General features: G+C 37.7%; 2 protein-coding genes across 2 annotated transcripts; both read right to left on the bottom strand.

Annotated features, from left to right (window-relative positions):
• Nucleotides 1–4,016: 4,016 nt before the first annotated feature.
• Nucleotides 4,017–5,083, bottom strand: LOC131598321 (uncharacterized). The gene is made up of 2 exons (XM_058870935.1): nt 4,552–5,083; nt 4,017–4,468 (listed from the first exon to the last, which is right to left on the bottom strand). Exons 1-2 carry the CDS (start codon nt 5,081–5,083, stop codon nt 4,017–4,019), a joined length of 984 nt encoding a protein of 327 aa, XP_058726918.1.
• Nucleotides 5,084–5,846: 763 nt separating this feature from the next.
• Nucleotides 5,847–8,317, bottom strand: LOC131598319 (uncharacterized). The gene is made up of 4 exons (XM_058870934.1): nt 8,118–8,317; nt 7,116–8,032; nt 6,480–7,026; nt 5,847–6,360 (listed from the first exon to the last, which is right to left on the bottom strand). The coding sequence occupies exons 1-4, from the start codon at nt 8,315–8,317 to the stop codon at nt 5,847–5,849; spliced, it is 2,178 nt and encodes a 725-aa protein (XP_058726917.1).
• Nucleotides 8,318–25,980: the final 17,663 nt, after the last annotated feature.

Genomic DNA, 25,980 nt, shown 5'->3' with positions numbered 1-25,980 from the left:
TTTATAAAATGGACAATTACAAAAATTGTAAATTCTTTGGTATTCATAAATTTTAATTGAATACCAATATCTTTAATGTAAATTGATTTTAAATTTTATTTATTTTTAAATAAAATAAAATAAAAAGATAATGTGACATTGAATATTATTATTTGATTGAACAAAACAGAAAATGGAGGGAGTATCAATTAATTTATCATCTATTTTTTAAATAAACACAATTAAATATTAATAATGAGAATCGAATTCAAGTTTTTATAGGATCTGTACTCAATTATTATCAATTAGATCATTCTATGTTGGCATGATGATGCATTGTAGCTTAGTTGTTGGGAAGTGAAAGTTAAAGAATTCGTGATAAGATTAAGGATAGAAAATGTTCTTCACACTTTTTAAGATAAGATGATAACAATATTCCTCATTTTGTTTGATCATATCATACAAAACAATGTCAGGGGTATAATTGGAAAAGGAACGACAATAATTTATATTTTAATCAAATGATAGAGAAACGAAAATAGAGGTCAAAAAGTGGCCAAAGGCCATAACAATCCTTCAAACATTTGAATGACAGATAGGAAGAAGAGACTAGTGAGAATTGATAAAATAGTTATAATAAATAGTTAAATTTATTTTATAAACTAGTGTCTTACCCTTGCGTTCGCACGGGTACCTGTCGGTCTTGCGCATTGGGTTTTAGGGCACTTTAATAAAATAGGGAAAATGAATATATATGTGTAAGTTCATATAATAAGGTAAAATAATTTAAATAGGTTAAAAATATATGTTGGGCCTTATAGTTGGTTAATATATGTAAGTTAATAGGACATTAAAGTTTATTGGGCCTTAGATGGTTAGCCTTGGTGCAGAAAACCTAATTTTATTGTTAGACCTAATATGTTAATAGGCCCACATAAGAATCCTATTATTGTTATTGTTACATAACGTTGGCATTTAAAATTAAAGAAACGTTGCACTTCATAACTTTTCAACGTGTTGGCAATCAAAGGTTGTGTCTTCTTAAGTCTGTCTTTGGCATTGTTGCTGTAACAAACGCAGGGTTCGGTGATAAGTTTGAAGAACAAAATGTCACAGCCAAGAAGGTATCCTCTCCGAATGAGGTATGTGCATGTGTTACTGTTTATGTTGTTTGCAGAGTTTATTATAAGATATTCATCCATTTAGAGGTCGCAATGTTGTTTTGATTCCAGTTCACCCGATCGGTTGGAGTTGCAAACACCATGGAAGCGGCTCACAGTTGAGAGGATACTGAGTGGGTCACATGAGAATGAGGATGTTATGGAGGAATGGAAGAAACAACATGAAAGATTGAATCGTGTCGAAGATGCTGGTAAAGTTTCTGTAGAGGCTGCCAGTGTTGTCGAAAATAAAGGGTAATCTTATAGTTTTTTTTTTCATTTAATTCCATTTAACCTCCACAAAATTGAATGTGTTTCCCGAATAATGTGTTACAACTTAGTTTAATGAATAGTTTGTATGTTATTGTGTTGAAGGAATGATGGAGATGGGATAGGAAGTTCTGTGGGATTATCAGATACTGCTGATTTGAATGAATACATAATGATATCTTCTGATAGTGAGAGGTAAAGTTTATTTATAAGTGATAGGGAATATATTATAGTTATAGGTATACTGATGTTGTTGTGTTGGCATTGTGCTGTAAATGTGGTGTTAATTTCAGGGAAATGAGTCCTATACAGGAGGAGCTGGAAGAAGCGTACTGGACTCGTGAAGTTCATGATGTAAAGAAGTTTTGCTCGAATGTTATGGTAAGCAGTGTTCAAAGTCTATAGTTGTTGGCACAATGGTGTTATACACAGAAGTAATGTAACTGATATTGTCTGTAAATGAGTGCAGCATATTCCTGCAGAAATAGTAGACAAATGTGGACTTGCTGGAATGTCAGAGATTACCCTCAATGATGTGGACAACGGGTACCCATATGAGTGCAATGTGAAGAAGAGGCCAAAAAAAAAATGAAACATATTTGTATGGAGAATGGTTTGACTATGTAAGGGCAGCTGAATTGAAAGAAGGAGATAAAGTGCACTTTGTGATTTATTACCCGCCAGTGTTAGATATTATGGTAACAGTGGAGCGCAGTGGTGATCGTTGATAGAGCTGTTGGTTAGGCAATGTTTGTGGTGGATGTATAGGACCGTTTTTTGGCAGTTTGGATTGTATGGGAATTATCGTTTTGTTTTTTGGTTGTAATGGTGGATGTGAATAAAGATTAACAATTATGGTACTATGTATGGTTTTAAATTAAATATTATCAATTTTGGTTGTAAGTTTCATCGAATGTGCCAAATCTGCCATGGTTTTATATGCAAAATTGATTACCAATCTGTTTTTAAATTAAGTATTGCTTATTATAAGTATTGAACAGGATTTCTATCAAAATTGATCAGAATAGGGTTCCTAATTTCATTATTGTTGGTATAAGTAGGGGTATGGGTCCTGTAAATGGTAGGCTATTAAATCTAAATGGTGAACATACAACAATGGACTTATGAATAGTTGAAACTTCATTTTAATAGTATATGTTAAAGAGTAGTATGATAATATTAATTGGTTATAAAATAGTTGTAATGTGTTACATTATATTGGGATGTGAAAGATCAATTGGGTTATGGGCAGTTAATGTTTTTCGTGAGGAATATAAATAAAATGAAAACTGTTTTTAAGTGATGTAAATGCAAAGAAGACTAATTGAACAATTGCATTGAATTCTATTGGACGGTGGAAAAGTTGCAGGTATGTGAAAAGTCCATTTAGAGTGTTATATAAGTAATGTGTAGGAAGTTTGAAAGCACTAAAAACTGAAGCAGTCATCATTACTCTGCAACCAATAGTGTAATCTGCGAACTTCTCAAAAGATGGAAGGAAGAGTTGATCAAGCAATGAGAGGTAAAGGTAAACATATCATTTGAAAGGTGGTTCTGTTACATTTTGAATTTAAAAGTTATATATGGTTGCATGCAGGTGAAGAAAACTCGGTGAACCAAGTGAACCAAATGGCTGTGTGGAAAGCTGTCACTTCTGATAACTCTGTGTATGTTTGAATTAGCTTATGTTGAGTATACGTTTTTATGCTTGAATTTAGAATGTTTGATAACACATTTATTTATTGACCATGTTGTTTGTTTGTATTATGTTTCAGATGCCAAGAACCTGATGGTGAGGATGTTAGTTGCCATGCAGAGCAGCCTGCTAAGTTACGATATTGTATCTGGAAGCAAGATGTGGCCAATGGGAAGATGGCTCAGTCATGTCTTCTTGTAAGTTATTATTCGTTTTAAGCTTATTGTCTTTCCCTATCAGTTAATGGGATAATCTAATGTTGTTTTATATTAATATTGAAGGAAATTCCTGAGCATGTTGTGGCAAGTCGCTGGCTCCATGGAGCAAGGTTTGTAGATTTGGTTGACTGGGAAAGAGAAGTCAGGTATGAATGTGAAGTTCATCATACCGAAAAGGGTCAGATGTTCTTAGGGCGTGGTTGGTACAAATTTGCCAAGGAAAGGTGCCTGCTTGATGGAGACTCTATGGGTTTCAGCGTTAAGGATCCCGTCAGCAAGGAGATACTTGTAACAATGTTGAAAAATTGAAAAATGATGTAAAAGTTTGTTATAAGTATCTATCTATTTAACATTTTGTAATTCCCTGGTGGACTTAGCTCCACCTTTATATTATTATATGCATGATTTTGGTATTTAGATGTTATGCTATAAATATATTACTTCTGTTACTTGCATTACTAATATGCTGTTAGTAATATATATTACTGTTGTTACTTGCATTACTAATATGCCGTTAGTAATATATATTACTGCTGTTACAGATTTACCGTGATTAATTTTTAAAACTTAGACATTGTTAAAAACTTCTTTATACACAACATTTGTAGTTTTCCCCCTGAATTTCTTTTCTTCATCATGTATCAGTATTTTGATTCCCTTTTTTGTTGTTACTCTTGACAATGCGACATAAATCTAGCCATGTGTGAATACATCTTTTGGTAAGTACAAACCAACGTTATCCAACGACTGTCCCTGTAATTTGTTGATTGTCATAGAATAGGAAACTATAATAGGGAACTGTCTCCTATTCAGTTTGAATGGCCATGGTGATTGGGATGGTGACATGTCCATTCGAGGTATGTAAACCAAATTTCCCAAACCTTTACCACCCATTATTGAAGCCTCGAGTACATGGGCTGCCATCTTTGTTATACACAGCCTTGTGCCGTTACACAAACCTTCAGATTGATCTATATTTCTCATGAGCATTATAGGTGTCTCAACCTTTAGTTTTAAGTGATGGTTTGGCAAACCTGATGTTCGGAGGGAACTTAGAAATTCTGGCGTGAGGATATCAACTACTGCTGGGTCATGAATCTCAGACTTGTCAACTGAATTTGTGCTGTAGTAGTCACGAATCTCTCCTGCATTGTTGACTGAACAGAATTAGTAAAAGCATAAAATCGATTAATATAATCCATTAAATTATATATTTTTGTTGCTTAACCTGGCATTAAGTTAAGTATATGGTCATTGATCTGATCAACAATCTCCAGTGTAGAGGCCAGTATCGCTCGACTTTTAAGGTAATCAACACATTGGAAATTATTTATGAAATCAGGGTATGTGGTATTGACAATGGCCACAATTGGATCATCGAATTCTGTTATCAGAATATCAGGTGGTATGTTGATTTCGGCGGTGCCGTCATTAGGCTCATATATTCGGCCCTCTCCTATTCTTAAAAGCCAATCTGAAAACGGTGCTATCTCATTTTTGTCAGTCTGTGTTGATCCTGTTCGTAGCCGCATGTTTCTTGTCAATGTTAATACCTCAACTGAATGACATATGTAAGATGCATTTATGGCATAGTGTACAATATCGGAACGACTGCCTCTGGGGACGACAGGTAAAATCTGTCTGAAATCGCCACCGAAAACAACAACCTTTCCACCAAATACATCAGTTGAATTTTTGTCTACACTCATAACATCTTTCAAAGTTCTGTCAAGCGATTCTATTGCATACTTATGCGCCATTGGTGCCTCATCTCATATTATAAGATTTGTCTGTCGTAACATGTTTGCAACATCATCGTTGAATTCAACCTTGCAAGTAGAATTGTCCATAGTTGGTACCGGTATCCTGAACTTTGAATGTGCAGTTCTACCTCCTGGAAGTAACAATGATGCTATACCGCTAGTTGCAACAGTTAAACATATATCGTGTTTTGATCTTAAAGCTGCTGCGAGTGTTCTCCACATATATGTCTTTCCGGTACCACCATAACCATGAAGGAAGAAAACTGCATGTTTCTGAGACTCCACATCATGGATGATTTTTTCATAAATACCTCTTTGCTCATCTTAGGAACATAATATTGAGGGTAGAATAGTGTTAAAATAATTGATTCGTAGAATTTCAAAGCGTAAAATAAAATGAATTTAATTGACGCAATAGTTACCTGTAAGTGCAGCAAACAGATTTTCAAATTCCGAGTTCATTGACGCTGTATCATAATTACGCTCATCATATATGAGCCTGTTTCCCAACTGTTCAAGAACATAAGCATCCGGATATGGAATAGGACTAAAATCCTTTAGTGTCCTTCTATTTGCTTGAAGCAGTTTCTCAATTTCTATTAAAGTCAAATTTTGTAACTCTTCTTGTGTGAGGACCAATTCTGCATTGATATGAGAAATTGAGTTATAATACTGTTGGTAAGTCATCTGTAGGTTGTTATTAAGAAATTGTGTTGTTTGCTATTTTATTACACAAACCTGGATTTGCAGCCAATGTTCTTTATGTATGTAAGACACCATCAGATAATAGGAGCCAAGTTTGTTCCCAAACATGTGCAGGGCGATTAACAGCACCAGACAAAAGCATGATAACAAACAGTTTTCGAAGAAAATGACCAGTCCCCCAATGACTTGCCTCCTTTATAGCAGCTATGTATTCTTTGTCGTCTTCAAGAAATCCCATTGCAAAGCATGCATCTCTGAATGTATCATACTGGATGTTATCCACGGTCCTGATTTCCTCATAAGTTGTTGGTCCTTTTGCCACCGTCAACATCATGCGTAGGTAAAACAGTTCACCAGTTGTTGGCGGAACCCATATGAGACGTCCAATGGTGAAGCCTTTTTTCCGCGGTTTCCATTCTCTCTGTTTTTTGTGATAAACAAACTTTGAGACAAATTGACCATACGTTAATGTTTGTGCCTCTTCATATTTAGCATTTGCCACCAGCCATGCAGTAAACATTGATTCAGTCACACTTGCAGTTTCCAGCACATTTCCATGCGTGCATAATCTGTATAGTATATAGGTTTCTCCCCAACCAAATGATAGAACATACGTTCCACAACTGGTTTTCTGCCATGAATATTGTAAGAGTAAATGCGCCAACATGCTTCACTGGGAGAGACATACCTGTAGTCGAGATATTGTTGGATTTCATCAACAGGTTGATTGCTATTTGTTGAAACTGCTGCTGTTATTTTGTCATAGCCTTTATTGATATATTTGAAAAGATATTTTATGGAAGTACTCTGATTATTCCATTCCATGTTTATATGTGCCTGGTATTTCATAAGAAATCTGGTGTTATATGGAACCACATGTCTGTTGTCCAAGGTGATACCATTTTTTTCAATAGTGAAGGTTTTTGATCTTCTCCTATACAGTGGATATCCCTCTGCATCAACAATAGTGTGTTCAATAAACTTTTTGGGATAGTATTTAGAACATCGTCCATTCTTCATACATTGTGAGGTCACGCGCGCAAGGCCACAGGGTCCATGCATCATATGTGCCTTAACCAATTTGTATAAATTGGGATGAACAGTCGGGTCGGGAATTTCAGCAGAAATGATCTTGTCTATGTCAGATGGTGTTGGGTATTTGCTCTGAGGGTGTAGGAATATCAAGATGTGAGCATGTGGCAATCCCCGCTTTTGGAATTCAATGGTGTACATATCTATTAAATTGAAAGTTAGTTTGATGTAATATTTTGGTACTACACAGACACATGATTGAAAAATAGTATAATTAAATGAAACAACTTACATGCAATCACTTTTCCAACGACATGGTGTTTTGTAATATCATCCATGAGGGTATCAAACTTTATTTTGAAAACTTTTGAAATGATATCTGGCCTATCATGGGGTTGTAGACCTGTTCCTGACAATGCTCTTTTAATTTCAGGCCAATTTGGGTTGCAGGTAAAAGTAACAAATAAACCAGGGAATCCCAATCGACTTGAAATGGCCATACCGTCAAAATATAGTTGATCCATATATCTCTTGCTACCAACAAATGTTGATGGCAGAACAACTCGTTTTCCTCGCTTTTGGTGTTCGTTTCTTCTATCGCCATCAGTTTGAGCGGTCAAATTATTATATTTGCCCACTCTTAACTTCGATTGATTATCTCTCAACCAATTCAGTCGTTCGGATTCCATCATAGCATAGCCGTCGACTAAGAATTGTTGAAATAGGCGTCTTGAGTAAAGTAGCGTTTTTGCCTCTTTGCGACGCTGTTGTAACCGATAAGAAAACCAATCCTTAATGCTTTGACGGTTTCTCCTAGTGACCTCAGTTTCATGGCGATATCTGTGCATTATATTTTTCCTGTAACCATCTTCCCCATAAGGAAATATAAGAGGATACTGATAAGCCAAATATGTTGGGTGAAACTCATCTATTCGTTGCAAACCACCATTGCGGCGCTGAATTAAGATGTCCCTTTTATCAGCAGAATCAATGTCTCCCACAATGAGTGCAGCCACTTCTGAGACAGTAGGTTTGTTGTAAACACGGCCATCTTCGGATCTATCAGAAATAAGCCTGAGTTTTAAATCTGTGAAAGAATTTGTCCTTAAAACATCCCTTGCCATTCTAAAAGCTTTGGCATGAACATTGTGCTCATCTAACATCATCTTGAGCTTATTGACAACCGGGCGCTCGATGCCTTTGTTATCCCTGTTTATTTTTCGCAGTCATGAATAAATAGTTTAACAAAATATTTTTATAAAACAATTGTGTAATTATGTCTGAGTAAGCTTACTTGAAACATTTTATTTTGTGTTCAACTTCATTGTCCGTGTCATAGATGTATAATTGAGCATATTGCGGAGGTTGCCCGGTTTCTGGCAGTAGTGTACCAATTCGATGACAGGTCTGACCCTGCAGTCTCAAAGTAGGGGGTCCTCCTCTTTTAGAGTATGTTGTGTCGAACTTCATTCCAGGGGAAGTGAAGGATAACATTGCGTTGTATGTTTGTATGTTAGCCTGGTAGTTTTTACTATCTGAATATGTTTTATTAAATAGAAGATCTTGCAACACCTGTGGAGGTTGTTCAAGGAACGGGAGAACAATTTTTCCTCCACGGCAGCAACGATAAAAGCGAGGAGTTGCTGTAATTTTGTGTCTATTCACTTTTTCTTGGTACCACATACATGCTTGGTGTAATACGGTGAACTGACTTTATCAGAAATTTCGCGGTTAAGCAAGAGTCGCCACCGACTTTTATTTTATCCAAACAAGTTAGAAAGGCTAAAAGAAACAGGAAAAAACCTTTTAAATAAAATAGGGTTCGGGGGTAATTATGCAAAGGGAAGGTGTAAGGCACCCTTTGCATCCATGGTTTTCCATGGGCTCTTAATTGCTTTGCTTGCTCGTTTTCAGAAAATGTAGATGAAAGAGGAAAAAATGGACTTTAGCTCGTAAAATGAGCGTAGCCAGTTTTTTTGAAGAATTTTGAGAAAGAATATAGAAAATAGAGCATGGCAAGGCAATTAGGGGCAATTACCTTAAACTCAGATGATAGGTCTCTTTTTAGCCTTTCAGAATGAAAGGGTCAGTCCTTGCCATAAGAGGGCAGGAAGCCTTTCGTTTGGAGGTAGAAGGGTCATCGAATTATCATTCGCTCAAAGACTGACCCATGCCATAGAGAGGCAGGTAGTCTAAGGGGAAGGATCAGAATAGCCTTTCGTAGGCAACCAGAAGATACCTCAGCCTTTTCCGTAGGCAACTTCCGAGGGTCGAGGTCATGTTAGTGTATCGAAGGCAGCATCATTAGGGACCATGACCTTTAATCGAGGCAACATGGCTGAGGTATCCTCGTATTTGAGGGACTGGCTATTCTGCACAAAATACAAGGCAACAAGGCAACAGGCAACAAGGCAACAGGCAACAAGGCAACAGAGAGGTTACCCAAAAGTGTGCGTGTGTGCATCAATCACGTGATCATATTCGAATATATTATCTTGTAAAATTAATGATTCTATGTTCAATTCAAAGGTTGCACTCCCTAGGATTACTAACCACGCATTTAAATAATATAACCAAAACAGATATGGGGGAGGGAAATTGTAACCAGCGGATCCCTTAATAGGGTTTGACATAAGTAATAATAAACAAAGAAAAAATATCAAGGTTAGGGTTTTAGGGTTACCAAACTTGTAGCTTCGGCGGTCATCAAACCCTGAAAATTGAAAAGGAAAGAATAAACAGAAGCGAGTGAGTGTATTATTTGTTCATAGGCAACTAGGGTTAACCCTAAAAATAGATATAATAATACAGAAAAATGGGTAAAAGAAACTTAGCTTCGATCGATGAAGCTTGAGAATTGGGGGTAGCTTGAAGCATTGACTCTGACTATCTGATAATTGCATAGAGAAATAAGAGGAAGTGAGTGTAAAGGGATTTCATTGACAGGGGCAATCAAACCCTAATTAAAACAAAATAATAGGCGAAAAATATTAAATAAGAAGAAATTAGAACTTAGCTTCGTTCTTCGACGTGGCGCGCAGTCGGAAGGTATTTGTAAAGACAATCCTGAAAAGGCACAAAAAAGAAACAAATCAGTGTAGGGCATGATCTTCGTAAACCCTAATTAGGGTACGAATTAAATAAGAAAATACAAATGATTTAAATTAATTATTGGTCTTGCGACCTAATTAATTTAATCGGATCAGAAAATTAAATCGAGAGTAAAAATAATTTTTATGAAATTTTCGGAATTTAAATAAGATAATTACGATTTTTTTAAAGATTTAAAGGTGAAATAAATAAGTAAATAAAGTGATTAAAAAAAATAATAAATAAACTTGAATAATAAAATAAACATATAAAAGTTTTTTTTTAAAATTTTTTATATGATTTTTATGTAGTTTTTTTATATATAAAAAATAAATTTAATCAAAAACAAAGTATATATATATATATATATATATATATATATATATATATATATATATATATATATATATATATATATATATATATATATATATATATATATATATATATATATATATATATATATATATATATATATATATATATATATATTAAAATAGTAAAATAAAAGGCTGTGTAATTAAAATTAAAAAAAATTCTGGAAAACTTAACTTTCGTTCCAGTGTGGTGTCGCGCGTGGAAACATGATGCACCTGCATCCTTATGAGCGTCGGATTGAGGCAGATGATGATCTCGCGGCTGGATCTGGAGGGCGTATCGCACATGTATGGACCGAGAAGCAGCGGATCCTCTCGTTTAAAAGAAAAGCAGCGCGCGCGAATTGGCCAATGGAAAAACGCCACGTGATCATCTTCTTCACAAGCAGACCTGCAACATGTTTTTTACAGCGCTAGTTGCAGGCACGCTGTAAAAAACCTTACCTTTTACACCTGCCATTCACCAAAATCTCGTACACGCATGGAAAATAAAAAAACAAGACCGCTATTCCTCTTGTTTTTTTCATACGAATTCAACGGTAACGGTTTAAGGGCTTAATTCTTCCTAAATCATTAAGCCCTAAATCAAAAATTATGAACCCTAGAATCGGGAACCATGGCAAACACGCATGGAAAATCAATTAACGGTCCAGAATCGATCTACACACTATCACAAACAATAATATGTAGGCAAGTTTCAATATGAATGCATGATATATTGTAACAGAGCGAATTCAGAAAGGCGCAAACCGTAGTGAATCGAGAGCGATTCTGAATGTTGGAAGCCTTGAATTTGTTTGAAAAAGTATCCTTGATGTTCCTGGAACGTGTTGAAAACAATAGAATGCTTTAAATCGACCTGCAACCACGAATTCACTTTTGAAATTTTTCCAAATTCTTTGCACTCGGGTTTGGTTTTCTTTTGGCTGCAAAACGTGAATCCTATCAATTGGCTCTGTTCAGGTACTTATAGAGAAGGATTAGGGTGAATCTTTAGCCTTGAATCTCAAGAAATCTTTGATTTGCATATTGAGAAAATTTGATTGGAAAATAAATTATGAAACTTTCTAAAATAGGCCAATATTGATTCAATCTTGTCCAATTTTATTCATGCACGAAATTAGATTGATTTTGGAATATATTTGATGATTAAAATAGATCCTAATCACATCTTTTATAAAATATTTGATTTTCTAGTAATTTATTTGATTTTAATCATTTTTAAATGAATTAAAAATTCATAATAAATCAAATAAGTCATATAATTTCGTGGCAAAGAGATTTTGGGCTCTTGAATACTTGGGGACCAAGATTGAAGCAAAATAATTTGGGCCCATTTGCAAAAAGTTTCAAGTTTCTTCACTTTTTTTCCTCCAAAATGACCCAACTTTGATGAGGCCTATCTCTCTCAATTTTTGAGGTATGGAGGTGTTCTAAGACTTTTTAGAAACCTTAGAGAGTCCTCTAACCAGTGTCTTTGGTCTCATATCAAAATTATTTTCTATGCTCCTTGTGTGTCCTTTTGAAAAAAGTGTCTTTTTGTTGACTTTTGAAAAGGATCTATAATGTTTTGGTCCATATCTTTCAAATGAAGCATTTTTAGACTTAGCATGTGAGAGACAAAATTGTAGAGAATCAAATTTCCTTCAAAATGAGATTTGGATGGAAAATTTATGATGTTCCATGTGAGAGTTATGGCTGGTCAAAGTTCAGTTGACTTTTCCTATACAAAACCCTAATTTAGAAACTTCTTGATTTGTTGATTTTTGTTCTTTCCTTGATGAACCATGATCAATTCTTGATCAAATGGTGAATGATACTTCAATATGAGGATCTTGACAAAAAATCAGGAGTTTTGACTTTATTTTGACCATAGTTGACCTTTAGGTTAACTTAGTCGACTGTTGGCTTTCTGAACTATTGAGTAACCAAACCTTTGAAATGAGCCTTGATACTTGTCATCGAGATAATGTGAGATGTATTGAGCCATATGAGATGTTATGGAGCCATTGATTCAGTGATTTTCCTTTGAATGAACCAAACCCTAATTCAGAGCCTCTGTATGGGAGAAAGTGTCTATGAGCTTTATGTACTGATTTGTATTGGAATGAGGAAAAATGTATGGGAAAATTTTGGGGTATGGCAGCTGCCCCTGTTCAATTGTTTTAAACCTGAAGATGTAGAGTGGTTTGTGTGCCAGTCGGTATCTGAAGGTGGAAGATGATTGAACACTAGAATACCAAGAAATTTGCCTTTGTCGGGGATGGGCTTGAGGATGCCATCCATGAGTGTTTGAGAAGTAATTGTTTGATCGTTGATCGTTACGGAACTACTTTTAGTTTTTGAAAAGTTGGCTGTTTAAGGAATCGTCTGAGATATCGACTTAAATTTGAAGATAGATTGTTAAGGAACCGTCCAAGGTATCGACTTAACTCTGAAGGTAGGTGATTAAGGAACCGCCCAAGGTGTCGACTTAACTCCGAAGATAGGTGGTTAAGGAACCGTCCAAGGTATCGACTTAACTCTGCAGGTGGATCATTAAGGAACCGTCCAAGGTATCGACTTAACTTCCAAAGGTAGACCATTAAGGAACCGTTAAAGGTATCAACTTAGATCTGATGGTAGATTGTTAAGGAACCGTCCAAGGTATCGACTTAACTTTGAAGGTGGATTATTAAGGAACCGTCCAAGGTATCGACTTAACTTCCAAAAGGTAGACCATTAAGGAACCGTCAAAGGTATCGACTTGATCTGAGGGTAGATAATGTTTACTTTTGACTGCAGTAGTAACCTGAAAAAGGTAAAGTTAGTTTTCTTTATGCCATGTCATGATGCATGCAATGTGTTTGTGTGACGGGATTCTCAAAATAAATGAGAACCTCGCATGTTATGTGCGCACTTGTCGCGATGTTTTATGTATTATGCATGAATATGTATGCCATTGTATGAATATGTTTATGACATGTGATATGTGAATATGATTCGTGTAGTCTTTGATTGAGAAAATAAATCTCTGTATCCTTGAAAATGTTCAGCTGGGGATTTATGGTTTCTGCTTGGGGATGATCAGTAATTTGGTGTACCCTGATTTAGAGATATTAATGGACCACGTTGAAGAAGAGCAACTTGTTGGAGACATAATAGTGTTGAAAATGTAAACTCTGTTGGGGAGTCATGTCTTGGTCGTGACGAGAACCTTTTGAAGATATCTTCCTAATGATTGCTTTGTGGGGATGTGATCTTCTGGCTCTATGGGGATTCCTTCAGATTTTAGACATTGTCTCTTCGCCTTTCCTACCTAATGATCTAATAGATACTTTTGCAAAAAGAAAAGATAAATGATAATCATGTTCATATGCATATATTCATTCAACATTATCATTGGACGTTTGTGTATTCGAAAAAAGAAAAGTGGATACTCGAACGAGAGAAAGTAACTTGTATTAAGAAAGCCATGAATAGGCAAGATAAAAACATATTGTGTGTTTTTGAAAAAGGCACAGAATAAAACAAAAGAAAAGTAGCTATGTGTAAACAATCCTATTGAGTTTCAACTCTGCTATTGCTATTATGTCCTCGAGCGTCTCATCCCTTGCTTGTTGGAGAAAGATGATTGGGTCGATCCGAGCCCTTTGAACTTGACGTTGTAGTTGTGTCTGATTGATGAATTATGTGGATGAGACATAGTTGTACGCTTAATCCTTAACTTTTGCCTAGACCGCCCTTTCAGGTTTTCAGTCTAGCAGGATACCCTTTTTTGCCCAAGTCGCCCTTTCGGATTTTCAACTTGACGGGTGTACATTTTTTACATATATCCCTAACTTTTGCCCAAACCCTTTTGGTTTGCCGGGATGCCCTTACTTTTGCCTAGGTACGTCGACCTAGCGGGTCGTATTTATGCGTAGTATTTTTTGACTATGTCTGCATTCACAGGCTGTGGAAAGTCTTCCCCGTCCATAGTAGTGAGTATCATGGCTCCTCCAGAGAAAATTTTCTTGATTACAAATGGTCCCTCATAGGTGGGAGTCCACTTGCCCCTAGGGTCGCCTTGTGGTAGGATAATCCTCTTTATGACCAAGTCACCAGCCTGATAAACTTGTTGTTTGACTCTTTTGTTGAATGTCTTGATCATACGCTTCTGGTACAATTGTCCATGACAAACAGCCGCAAGCCTCTTCTCGTCAATCAGGTTTATCTGATCTAGTCGAGTCTGAATCCATTCGTCTTCGTTTAGCTCTGCCTCTTTCATGATCCTTAAAGATGGAATCTGAACTTCAATCGGTAACACAGCTTCCATACCATAGACTAATGAGAATGGGGTTGCCCCAGTTGATGTACGCGCGGAGGTACGGTAACCATGGAGAGCAAATGGTAACATTTCATGCCAATCTTTGTAAGTCACAGTCATCTTCTGTACAATCTTCTTGATATTTTTGTTGGCGGCCTCCACAGCACCGTTCATCTTTGTTATTCAAATTGGTACCATTATCCGTGATAATCCTCTCGGGGATGCCATACCGACAGATGAGATTGTGCTTAATGAATCGAGCCACTACATTCTTGGTCACGGAAGCAAAGGAAGCAGCCTCTACCCATTTGGTGAAGTAGTCAATGGCTACTAGGATGAAACGGTGTCCGTTGGAAGCGGTGGGTTTAATTTCTCCGATCACATCAATGCCCCACATTGCAAAAGGCCAAGGAGTAGTTAGAACATTTAGAGGAACAAGAGGCACGTGTACTTTGTCGGCATATATCTGACACTTGTGACAAGTTCTTGAATGTTGGTGACAGTCGGTTTCCATAGTGGACCAATAGTAACCCGCTCTCAGAATCTTTTTAGCCATAGTATGTCCACTGGAATGGGTTCCAAAGGTACCATCGTGCATGTCTTCCATGATTTCTTCAGCTTCCTTCTTATTTACACAACGAAGCAAAGTTGAATCATGATTACGCTTGTATAAGGTCCCATTGCTCAAAAAAAACTTGGATGCGAACCTTCTTAAGAACTTTCTGTCATTGATAGATGCCCCTTCAGGATATTCTTGAGTCTCGAGGTATCTTTTTACTTCGTGGAACCATGGTTTCTCTTCAACCTCATTAGTAACTATCTCGTAACAATATGCCGGTTCGTCATATCTTTTAATAATAACTATAGGAGCCTCGTTGTCCCATCTGACTTTGAACATGGAAGACATAGTAGCTAACGCGTCTGCCAGTTGGTTCTCTTCTCGGGGAATATGTTCGAAAGTAATCTCTTCGAAGTGTGGAATTAAAGATAGCACCAAATCTTTATAAGGCATGAGATTAGGATGCTTCGTGTCCCATTCTCCTTTGATTTGACTGATTACTAGGGCTGAATCCCCATATACTTCCAAGAACTTGATTCTTAGGTCGATAGTAGCTCTGAGTCCCAAGATACAGGCTTCATATTCAGCCATGTTGTTGGTACAGTCGAAACATAGTCTTGCTGTGAACGGAGTGTGTCCACCTGCGGGAGAGACAATTACAGCGCCAATACCATTACCCAGTGCATTTGAAGCTCCATCAAAAACCATAGTCCATCGGGATCCTGGTTCAGGTCCTTCATCCGGGTCAGGTTGTTCATAATCAGTAACAAGCATAACATCTTCATCCGGAAATTCAAAGCTCATAGATTGATAGTCGTCTACAGCTTGTTGGGCCAAATGATCTGCAACTACACTTCCTTTGATTGCTTTTTGTGTCGTATATTGGATGTCGTATTCTGTTAGTATCATTTGCCATCTCGCTATTCGTCCAGAGAGAGCGGGTTTTTCGAACACATACTTGATAGGATCCATTCTAGAAATCAACAAAGTGGTATGGTTCAACATATACTGTCTCAGTCGGCGAGCAGCCCATGCCAAAGCACAACAAGTTTTCTCGAGCAGTGAGTATCTTGTTTCACAGTCGGTAAACTTTTTGCTAAGGTAGTATATTGCATGCTCTTTTCGACCAGACTCGTCATGTTGCCCCAGTACGCACCCCATCGAATTCTCTAACACTGTTAAGTACATAATTAGAGGTCTTCCTTCAGCAGGTGGTATCATGATCGGAGGTTCTTGCAGGTACTTCTTTATCTTGTCAAAGGCTTCTTGACATTGGTCGTTCCATTTCACTACTTGATCTTTCCTCAGTAGCTTGAAGATTGGCTCACAAGTAGCGGTCAGGTGGGAGATAAATCTAGCAATGTAGTTCAGACGTCCCAGAAATCCTCTAACTTCTTTCTCGTTTCGCGGAGCAGGCATCTCTTGTATAGCTTTTACCTTTACAAGATCGACTTCAATACCTTTACTGCTAACAACGAAACCCAGCAGCTTACCAGACCTTACGCCAAAGGTACACTTGTTCGGATTCAGTCTCAGCTTGTACTTCTTCAACCTATCAAACAACTTCTGCAAATGGACCAGATGTTCTTCTTCAGTGTTGGACTTAGCAATCATATCGTCAACATAGACCTCTATTTCTTTGTGGATCATGTCATGGAATAGGGCTACCATCGCACGTTGGTATGTTGCCCCAGCGTTCTTCAACCCAAATGGCATGACCTTGTAACAGAAGGTGCCCCAAGGCGTAGTAAAAGTTGTCTTTTCCATATCTTCGGGTGCCATCTTGATCTGATTGTAACCTGAGAAGCCATCCATGAAAGAGAATACTTTGCATTGCGCAGTACTATCAACCAGAATGTCGATATGTGGCAATGGGAAATCATCTTTAGGACTTGCTCGATTCAAATCTCTGTAGTCTACACACATTCTGACCTTCCCATCCTTTTTGGGTACGGGTACTATGTTGGCAATCCATGGCGGATAACTCACTACTTTCAGGAACCCAACGTTGAATTGTTTCTCGACTTCTTCTTTGATTTTCTGAGCCATGTCAGGTATGCTTCTTCGCAACTTTTGTTTAACCGGAGGACTGTTCTCCTTAATAGGTAGACGATGAACCACAATATCAGTATCGAGCCCAGGCATATCTTCGTAGGACCAAGCAAAGATCTCAACATTGTCTCGTAACATCTGAATTAGTCTTTGTTTGACAGCATCCTCTAATTCAGCCCCTATCTTGATCTCTTTCTTTTCTTCTTCGGTACCTATGTTCACAACCTCAATTGGCTCTTCGTGTGGCTGTATAGTCTTTTCTTCTTGCTCTAGTAATCTGGCAAGTTCTCTAGGCACTTCACAACCTTCCTCACCTTCATCCTCAGCTTGGTAGATCGGATTTTCAAAGTCATATTTAGCAATAGCAGAGTCGTTATCGATAGGATCCAGAGTGGATATGGATCTGCAGTGCATGTGGGTGTGTGTGAGAACACATAGCTATAAAAGTAAAGAAAAAGAAAAGCGAACACACAATTTGAATACGAAACGTCCAATGTTTTATTGAATGAAAATATGCTTATGAAATGACAAGCCCTAACAATGGACCATTGTGCCTCGGGCAGGACACACGGCTTTTGAGTTTATTGTTTATCGAAGTACATGATTTAAACTTGGAAATAAAAAAGGAAAGCAGGAAATAAAACTAAGAACGACAATTACTCCTGACTATAGGAGATAGAAACAATGTCTTCAGTCTTCCAGTTGTCCAGCCCTTTGTCTGATGTAGGGAAGACCCACTTGTCCAGGTTGTAATTATCTTCATCTTCTCCAATGGCATTGACCCCCTTGCTGATGAAATGATGCTTCAAACCTTCTGGACGAGGATGTTGTTCTCCCTTCTGATCCTTAGCAGTGCGGCCTAAACCCCATTTGTTGGATTTATATGGAATATCAGGTAATTGCCCCCAGATGGTGCAGCCACCTTCTTCTACCACAGCCCTAGCGTCTTTCAGAGAAGCCATTGCAGGAATAACCCCAGTAACTTTAGGAGGAGTGTAGACGTGATTAGTCTCGGGAACCACTTGGGGGACTAATTCATACGCTATACGGGGAGATTCAAAAGCTTCTCCAGTGAATTCAAGATACTTGGTCTCATCTATGAAGCTTACCACATACTCTTCTTCACCATACACAGTGACGATCTTGCCTTTCGCTGGGTATTTCAATTTCTGATGGAGAGTTGAAGTCACAGCATTTGCCCCATGTATCCAAGGACGTCCAAGTAGACATGAATAGGCGGGACGAATATCCATCACATAGAACACGGTATTGAAAGTCTGGGAACGTACTCTGATCGGGAGCTCAACTTCGCCATACACAGTACTCATTGTGCCATCGTAAGCTTTTACTATCACATCACTGGATTTCAACTCAATTCCGTCAACTTTGAGTTTGTCCAGCACCAACTTGGGTAGCACATTCAGAGACGAGCCATTGTCAACCAGTACATGAGCCAGGGTGGTACCACCACATTCAATGGAGATATACAGTGCCTTGTTATGATTCTTCCCACTAGGACTCAGATCGGCATCAGAGAAACCAAGGTAGTTATCTGTCGTCAGGTTTGCAATACAATTCTCGAGTTGAGTGACAGTAATCTCTTGTGGCACATGGGCAGCCTCTAGAAACTTCATCATAGCCTTGGCGTGAGTCTTGGAACAACTCAAAAGTGACAGCATAGAGATCTTGGAAGGAGTATGCCCCATTTGTTCAACAATGTCATAATCACTCTTGCGAATGATCTTAAGGAACTCATTTATTTCTTCAGATGGTGGATTTTCAGTGATAGTCTCAGGTTCATGCAGTGGTCTTTTACCACGAGCATCAGCACTTAGGATAATAGTAGCAGCAGGTGAAGCAGTGTTTGGAGAGATCTCTGGAGAAAACACTCTTCCACTTCTTGTCACTTTACTAGTTCCAGCAATATTACCCACATCAGGATTGGCATCTTCAGAAACTTTATCAGGTTCAAGCTCTTGCTTAACTCCTTGAACATAGACCTCGGCACCATAATTCCAAGGGACAGCCTTATCAGAAGAATATGGCATCGGACCAGGTTGAGTGATAATGATCGGAGCCACACGGGGTTCAGCAGAAATCTTGAAAGGAGCCTTGGTAGGGATCTTTAAAGGGACTTTGGAAATGACGGATACATCTTCGAACTTCAAACCACGGGAGAAACCTTCGCACAACTCCTCAATGGAAGGAGTCTTCTCAAACCTGATGGTGCCACGATCCATCCAGCCTTGGATACCTCTTTTCAGATTCTCACAACCCTCGGGTATAAGTTCACAGTAATAACAGTCAGGGTCGCAACCTGGAAATAAACCAGATCGCAGCAGTTTTCTCTTGATGTCTGGGAGAGGAGTTGACAGATCTCTTACATCATAGACATGGATTGTGTCCATGATAGCATTAACAGTATTGTCATGCTTTGGCATAGGAGCAGTGATGACATTAGGAGTTTCTGGGGCGTCAAACTCGATTTCGCCAGCTTCTATCATGTCTTGGACTTTGTTTCTCAAGGCCCAACAATTGTCTGTATGGTGTCCAGGAGCATTGGAATGGTAAGCACATGTAACCTTGGGATCATAAGTTGGACTAGCAGTATTGACAAGCTTCGGAGGATCCTTCAAGGTGATCAGCTTAGCCTTCAATAGATGTTGTAAGGCTTGAGACAAAGGCATGTTGATCGGGGTGTATTGTCTCCTTGGTCTATCGGCCTGGCGTTGATAATCTCGTCTAGGGGCTTGTTGAGACGTTGGAGTAGAGATGAGGACAGCTCCAACAGATTGGTTATGATCATTCTTATCACGGCCCTTCTGACTGTGAACAGCATTAGACTCGTTTCTTCCTTGATATGGCTTCTTCGTAGTACCAGAAGATGTACCCACTTGAATCTTCCCACTTCGAATACCATTCTCAACACGTTCTCTAGTTAATTTAAGATCAGTAAATCCAGATGAAGAACTACCCAGCAAGTGGCTATAGAATGGCCCAGTTAGCGTACCCATGAACATGTCCACCAACTCCCTATCAGTCAAGGAAGGTTGGACTCTCCCAGCTAGATCTCTCCACTTTTGAGCATACTCCTTGAAACTTTCCTTAGGTCCCATAGACATGCTTCGTAGTTGCATGCGAGTTGGTGCAAGATCAGAATTGTATTGGTATTGCTTGTAGAAAGCAACAACCAAATCCTCCCAAGTACGGATGCTAGCACCCTCTAGTTGATAGTACCATTCGAGTTGAGTTCCAGATAAACTTTCTTGGAAGAAATGGATCCAGAGCCTCTTATCAGCAGTGTGAGGCTGAATCTTCCTTACGTAAGATCTCAAGCGCATCTTGGGACAGGAGACTCCATCATACTTAGCAAAGGCGGGAGTTTTGAATTTCGGAGGGATAACGACCCCAGGAACGAGTCCTAGTTCTTCGAAATCCAGCCCAGGTACTTTCTGAATTTCCACGCTTCTCAGACGCTCTTCCAATAGCCTATACTTCTCATCAGATTCATCCTCGTCTTGAGGATCCTCTTCTTCGTCCTCACCTTGACCATCAGAGCCCACATTACTTCCAGCGTCACCATCATGTTCTTCTTCTTCCTCATCCTTGGGAATTTGAGCTTCTTCAGCTTTCTTAGGACGGCCTTTGAACCTTCTCCCCAGGTTGATCACTCCTTTGGGTTTCTGAGTCTTCGTCTTCTTAGTCAGGAGAGCTTTCAGTTCATCTTTCCCCTTGGACAAGTTCAGGATCAAAGCTTGAAATTCAGCATTCTGAGTTTGGAGATTCTTGACAGATTGTTCGAGATCCATCTTTCTTACTGAAATAAACAGCGGAAAGATGAGGTATTTGTTTTTATGAAAACCTGTGATGCGATGTTTATGAATGATATGTTTATGCATATGCAATGTCTTCAAGGGATCAAAGGACTTTTAACACATATCAAAAGGAAATAAAAACAAAAATATTATTAATAATAATGATTTTTTTTTGGAACTTATGGTCTTGTAGCTTTTAGAGTTACATCAAAATATTCTAAAAATAAATAACATAAAGAACAATAGGAAATCAGTCTTCGAGTCGGCGCTTTCTCTTCAAACTTCGAATCTCTTCCTTGTGAGTTTTAATCATCTCGTTTCTCTCTTGGACAAGTCTATCGATCTCTTGCTCCCATGATTGTATTTGATCGGGAGAGATGAAGTCTTCAATCTTCCACTTGCGGGAAAAGTAATCAAGCATGCTATCACGCTCTTTGGCATTGGCCGCCATTATTGCTTTCTCTTCTTCCACTTTATGTAAGCGTTTTTCCAAATCAGCTTTTTCTTGTCTTAGGCAAGCGATGGTGGCAGCAAGGTCTTCGTTAGGAGCGGGCACATAGGGTTCTACTTCCACATGAACGACGGGAGGAGTAATCCTTGGAACTATAGGAGTATCAGATGGATATGGTATGCCATGCTCAACCACTCGATCATAAACCCATTTAAAATAAAGATCTGATGGGATGTTATTCCTCATTCCTAATTCTCTTACTCCTATTTTCTTCACCTTGGTCCAAGCTTTGATGAACAACTTCTTTTTTCCAGTAGGGTCTGAATTATAATCAAAATTTTCTGCACTAAGATATATAGAACGAGGCTTGTCTTTTAGAGCGAACCCAAATTGATGGCGAGCCAGAATAGGATTATAAGTTATTCCCCCTCGAGTACCAAGAAGAGGTACATTCGGGAAATCTCCACAACTATCAAACAAATGAGATCCTTCAAACCCCTTTTGACTCCAAATAACATCGTCGTAGGAAAGCTTGATGATTCTTTGAGCCCAAGTCAAACCCTCTTCATTCTTTATTGTAGAACGGGATAAGTGCGAAATAAACCACTTATGCAATAATGGTGCGCATCCGAGAATACAACCTTTGCCCTTAGATGATCGATGATTGATGGAATGCAGCAAGTCACCCAATAAAGTAGGAACCAGATTGTTACTAATGAAGATCTTGAGAGCAATCACATCCACAATTTTATCATAACGAGGGAACAACACTTGTCCATAGATTATGCAAGTGAGAACTTTTTCAAGAGCATCCATACTTGTTGCATTGATCAAAATGTCAGCTTGATTATACAAGAAGTCAATTGGTAAACCGGTATATTCTCCTTTATTCACCCAAACCTTCTTGATTTCTGATCGAGGCAAATGCAACGCAGCAGCAACATCTTCCAACTTAGGAGTCTCTTCTTCACCGGTGTAAGGCATCTGATCGAGTACAGGTAATCCTAAAATGGAGGAGAATTCTTCCAATGTAGGAACCAACTGAAAGTCCCTATAAGTGAAGCAATGCAGTAGAGGATCATAAAACCGGATCATGGTGTTGAGGAGTGCTTCATCCACTTTGGTTCGTACCAGGCTGATTAACTTGTTGAGAGAATCGGAAAGCACGAGGGAACCTGAAACATTGTCACAAAGCATCTTCAAAGGTGTAGGAACTCCCTTGAAGCTAAGGCAAAAAGGCTTACGAACTTTAATTCCCATGACCTACAAAACAAATTATGGTTAACAATCCTTTAATCCCTTGAAAGGAGTTAGTCATGCTATGTATGGATGATGCATGTATGCATGATGCACATTGTGGACCTCCGTTTTTCTTCGGGCCATACCTCTGAGCGGGAGAGATACGTGAACTGACTCTTTTTTATCGCTTATGCTTTCGCATTTTTGAAAATTCACAGAGTCGCCACCGACCTTTTATTTTATCCAATTAAGGAAAGGTTTATAAAAGAAACAGAAAAAAGACCTTTAAGAAATTCTGGGTAAGGGGGTAGGTTATACAAAGGGAAGGTGTTAGCACCCTTTGTATCCATGGTTATCCATGGGCTCTTAAGTTTGCTTAGCTCACTTGTTTTTCGATTACTTTTCAATTGCTTTAGAATGCTCATATGTGGTTTCAAATACCTTTGTAAATTGAATTTTGTAATGATCCTTGTGTGGATGTATACAAAATGTTTGTTTATCTTTCGAAAGATGTTTTGAAAAGAACGTTAACTTTGTAATGATCCGTGTTTGGATGTATACAAAATATTGTCTTTTTGGAAAGTTTTGTTTTGAAAAACAACAGTGTATGAGAATTTTATTTGTTTTGATTTGAGCAAGCAAACTAGGAGGTCTACCCTGAGTTGTAAGGTCTTTATCCTTATTTCCTTTAAAAATCTATCATTTCACCGGATACAAACAAAAGGTTCGATTTTGTACTCGAAACAGTGGAATTTTGACTTTGATTTTGAAAAGAATGAGAAGGGATTACCTTAAGAGGTGCAAGTGTGATTGTGTTTGTGTTCAGATATTTTATCTTTGAAGTTAGTGATCTAACGGTTCAATTTTATCTTTGACATACACGCAGTTTATATTTGCTGGAAATTAAAATGCGGAAATGTAAAGTGCGGAAAGTAAATATACGCTATTACATCGATTGTGCAGGAAATGTAAACTAGCCTATTTACATGATTTTGACATCCTATACATTTATCTAGGAATTTAAATTGCAAGAAAAATAAAAGGCATATTTTTTGGATTTTTTATGATTGATTTTAATTATAATTAATGCATGATTAATTAAATTAAAATGAAGGAAAAAGATGAAAATAGATTTAAACCTAGAAATTAAGTTTAAAATATGTACAAAATATTTGTCAATTAATTTTAAAACAAAACTAATTTTTTTTGGAATTTTTGAAATTGATTTGAAATTGATTAAGCTAATTAAAACATAATTATGCAAATAATTATACAAATAATTAAAACTTAAAGAGAAAATTATCCTAAATATGTACAAAATTAGTTTATAAAATATAAACAATATTTAATATAAAGAACAATTTTTTTTATGATTTTTTGATTGGTTAGAATAATTAAAAAGCAAATATATAAATATATACTAATTAATTATGCAAAATATTGAAATTTTGAAGAAAAATAAAATATTTTTATTTCAGAAAATAATATATTATTTTAGAAGTCTAAAAATATTTTTTGTGTATTTTTTGGATTTTTAAAACTATTTTTAATTAATTTTGCAAAGAAAATTAAAATAAAATAGAAAATAAAAGGATACATGATCATGTGTGATTAATCTGAGAGTCCATGGTATGGGGATTCATTCTGATGCGTTGGATGAGTCATTAAATGAGATCAGATGGCCCAGATATTGAGGCACGTGGTAAAAGTTACACCTGCAAAGCACAGAATCAGAGACAAATTTAAAAAAAACACGCGCGCTGTGGTGGTCGTTTTCTTTTACCTCCCCGTTTCACTTGGGAGGACGGCACGCTAAACCCTTCACGCGAAATTTGGAAGGAGAATGCGCCCGTGGTGGGATGAATTTTATTTCAGTTCTTCCTACGATATCACACGAACTTTCTTATTTGTCCTACGAGTAGGAAAGGGAAAAAAAGATCTCAACTAAACCCTAGGAGTTTGCTAAGTGTGGGGATTTACACCTAGACTAGAAATTCTGGAGTCCGGGAGGTCGGTTATACATAGGGAAGTGTTTAAACACCCTACATATCTGTAGTACTCTACAGGAACCTTCTCTGTGTCATTGTGTTTGTGTTTATTGCTAATGATTGGGAAAGTTTCTCCTTTGTATTAGGAGAGAGAATTGAATTGATTTTAAAAGACAGACAGACAGACAAACTGACTATTTTTGGTATTTTATTAGCTCGCTGAGATTCCTTGTGAACCTCATGCCTACATATCCCTAGTGGAAGTCAGAGCTTAATGTAGTTCGGGGAACTAACTAGGGAAATTAATTATTTTTGGTGCCTTGCTTGAAGCTCAAGGTGGAAGCTTGGAATTAAATCTCTGTTTACAGTAAAGAGACATGAAATTATCTCTACAGAGAGGTATTTGTACTATTCTACCACAAACATTTAAAGGAGTGACAGAATAACTGAATTCATTTCATTCAAGAGGGGGACCTTACTTGTGTATGTGCAAGTATACCAGTCAAATGCCTCTTAAATGAAAGAAAGATGCTCATCCAAATTAGGGAAAGTTACCACATGTCTGGGTTTTACTGCCAGCTCATGCCTTTCAAAATCCTAAATGGGAGACTTGATTAAAATTGAAATGAAATGTTTGTTTGTTTGAATGTGGTAGAGTAGTAAAAATATCTCTCTATGGAGATAAGCTATGTCTATCTACTGTATAAAAGATTTGACTTTTAGCTGGCTTGTATGAGGCCCAAGCTTGAGGCTTTTTGATTGATTAATTAATATTATTGACTCTGGGAGATGACTCCACTGGGAATTAACTACAGGGTATTTCTGTGTTCTGTACAAAGCCCAGAATTGAGGCTGACTCTACTTAGGGAGACTCTATTTGTGTGCCTTGTACAAAGCCCAAGGTTGTGGCTAACTGTTGAGGATAATTAAATGACTCTATTTTATGTGCCTTGTACAAAGCCCAAGGTTGTGGCTAACTCTAGCTAGGGGGAAAACATTATTTTCTGCCTTGTACAAAGCCCAAGGTTGTGGCGGACTCTTAAATGAATTAAGTATGGATGACTATATGGGGAAAGATCCTAAGTGTTAGGAATCTTTGACACATGAAAGATATGGTTTATCTGCCTTGTACAAAGCCCAAGGTTGTGGCTACTGAGTGATGAAGGACTCACTGGGGAGACTCTATTATCTGCCTTGTACAATGCCCAAGGTTGAGGCTGACTCTTGACAGGGGAGTTTTATTGTTTGGGTGCCTTGTATGAAGCCCAAGGTTGAGGCTAACTGTTTTTGTTGGTTTT

Source organism: Vicia villosa, linkage group LG4 (assembly GCF_029867415.1).
Source record: "Vicia villosa cultivar HV-30 ecotype Madison, WI linkage group LG4, Vvil1.0, whole genome shotgun sequence".
NCBI classification, from domain to species: Eukaryota; Viridiplantae; Streptophyta; class Magnoliopsida; order Fabales; family Fabaceae; genus Vicia; species Vicia villosa.
Note: the sequence above shows the minus strand (reverse complement) of the source record. Positions and strands in the feature narration are given on the sequence as shown.

What these genes read in the sequence shown, in the direction of transcription:
- LOC131598321 (XM_058870935.1), bottom strand. Translation starts at nt 5,083, where the DNA reads ATGGCGCATAAGTATGCAATAGAATCGCTTGACAGAACTTTGAAAGAT. An exon ending in TATACTTAACTTAATGCCAG is followed by an intron (nt 4,469 to 4,551) that starts GTTAAGCAACAA and finishes TCAACAATGCAG; the next exon opens with GAGAGATTCGTGACTACTAC.
- LOC131598319 (XM_058870934.1), bottom strand. Translation starts at nt 8,317, where the DNA reads ATGTTATCCTTCACTTCCCCTGGAATGAAGTTCGACACAACATACTCT. An exon ending in CGTTGGAAAAGTGATTGCAT is followed by an intron (nt 7,027 to 7,115) that starts GTAAGTTGTTTC and finishes TCAATTTAATAG; the next exon opens with ATATGTACACCATTGAATTC. An exon ending in CAACAATATCTCGACTACAG is followed by an intron (nt 6,361 to 6,479) that starts GTATGTCTCTCC and finishes TATACTATACAG; the next exon opens with ATTATGCACGCATGGAAATG.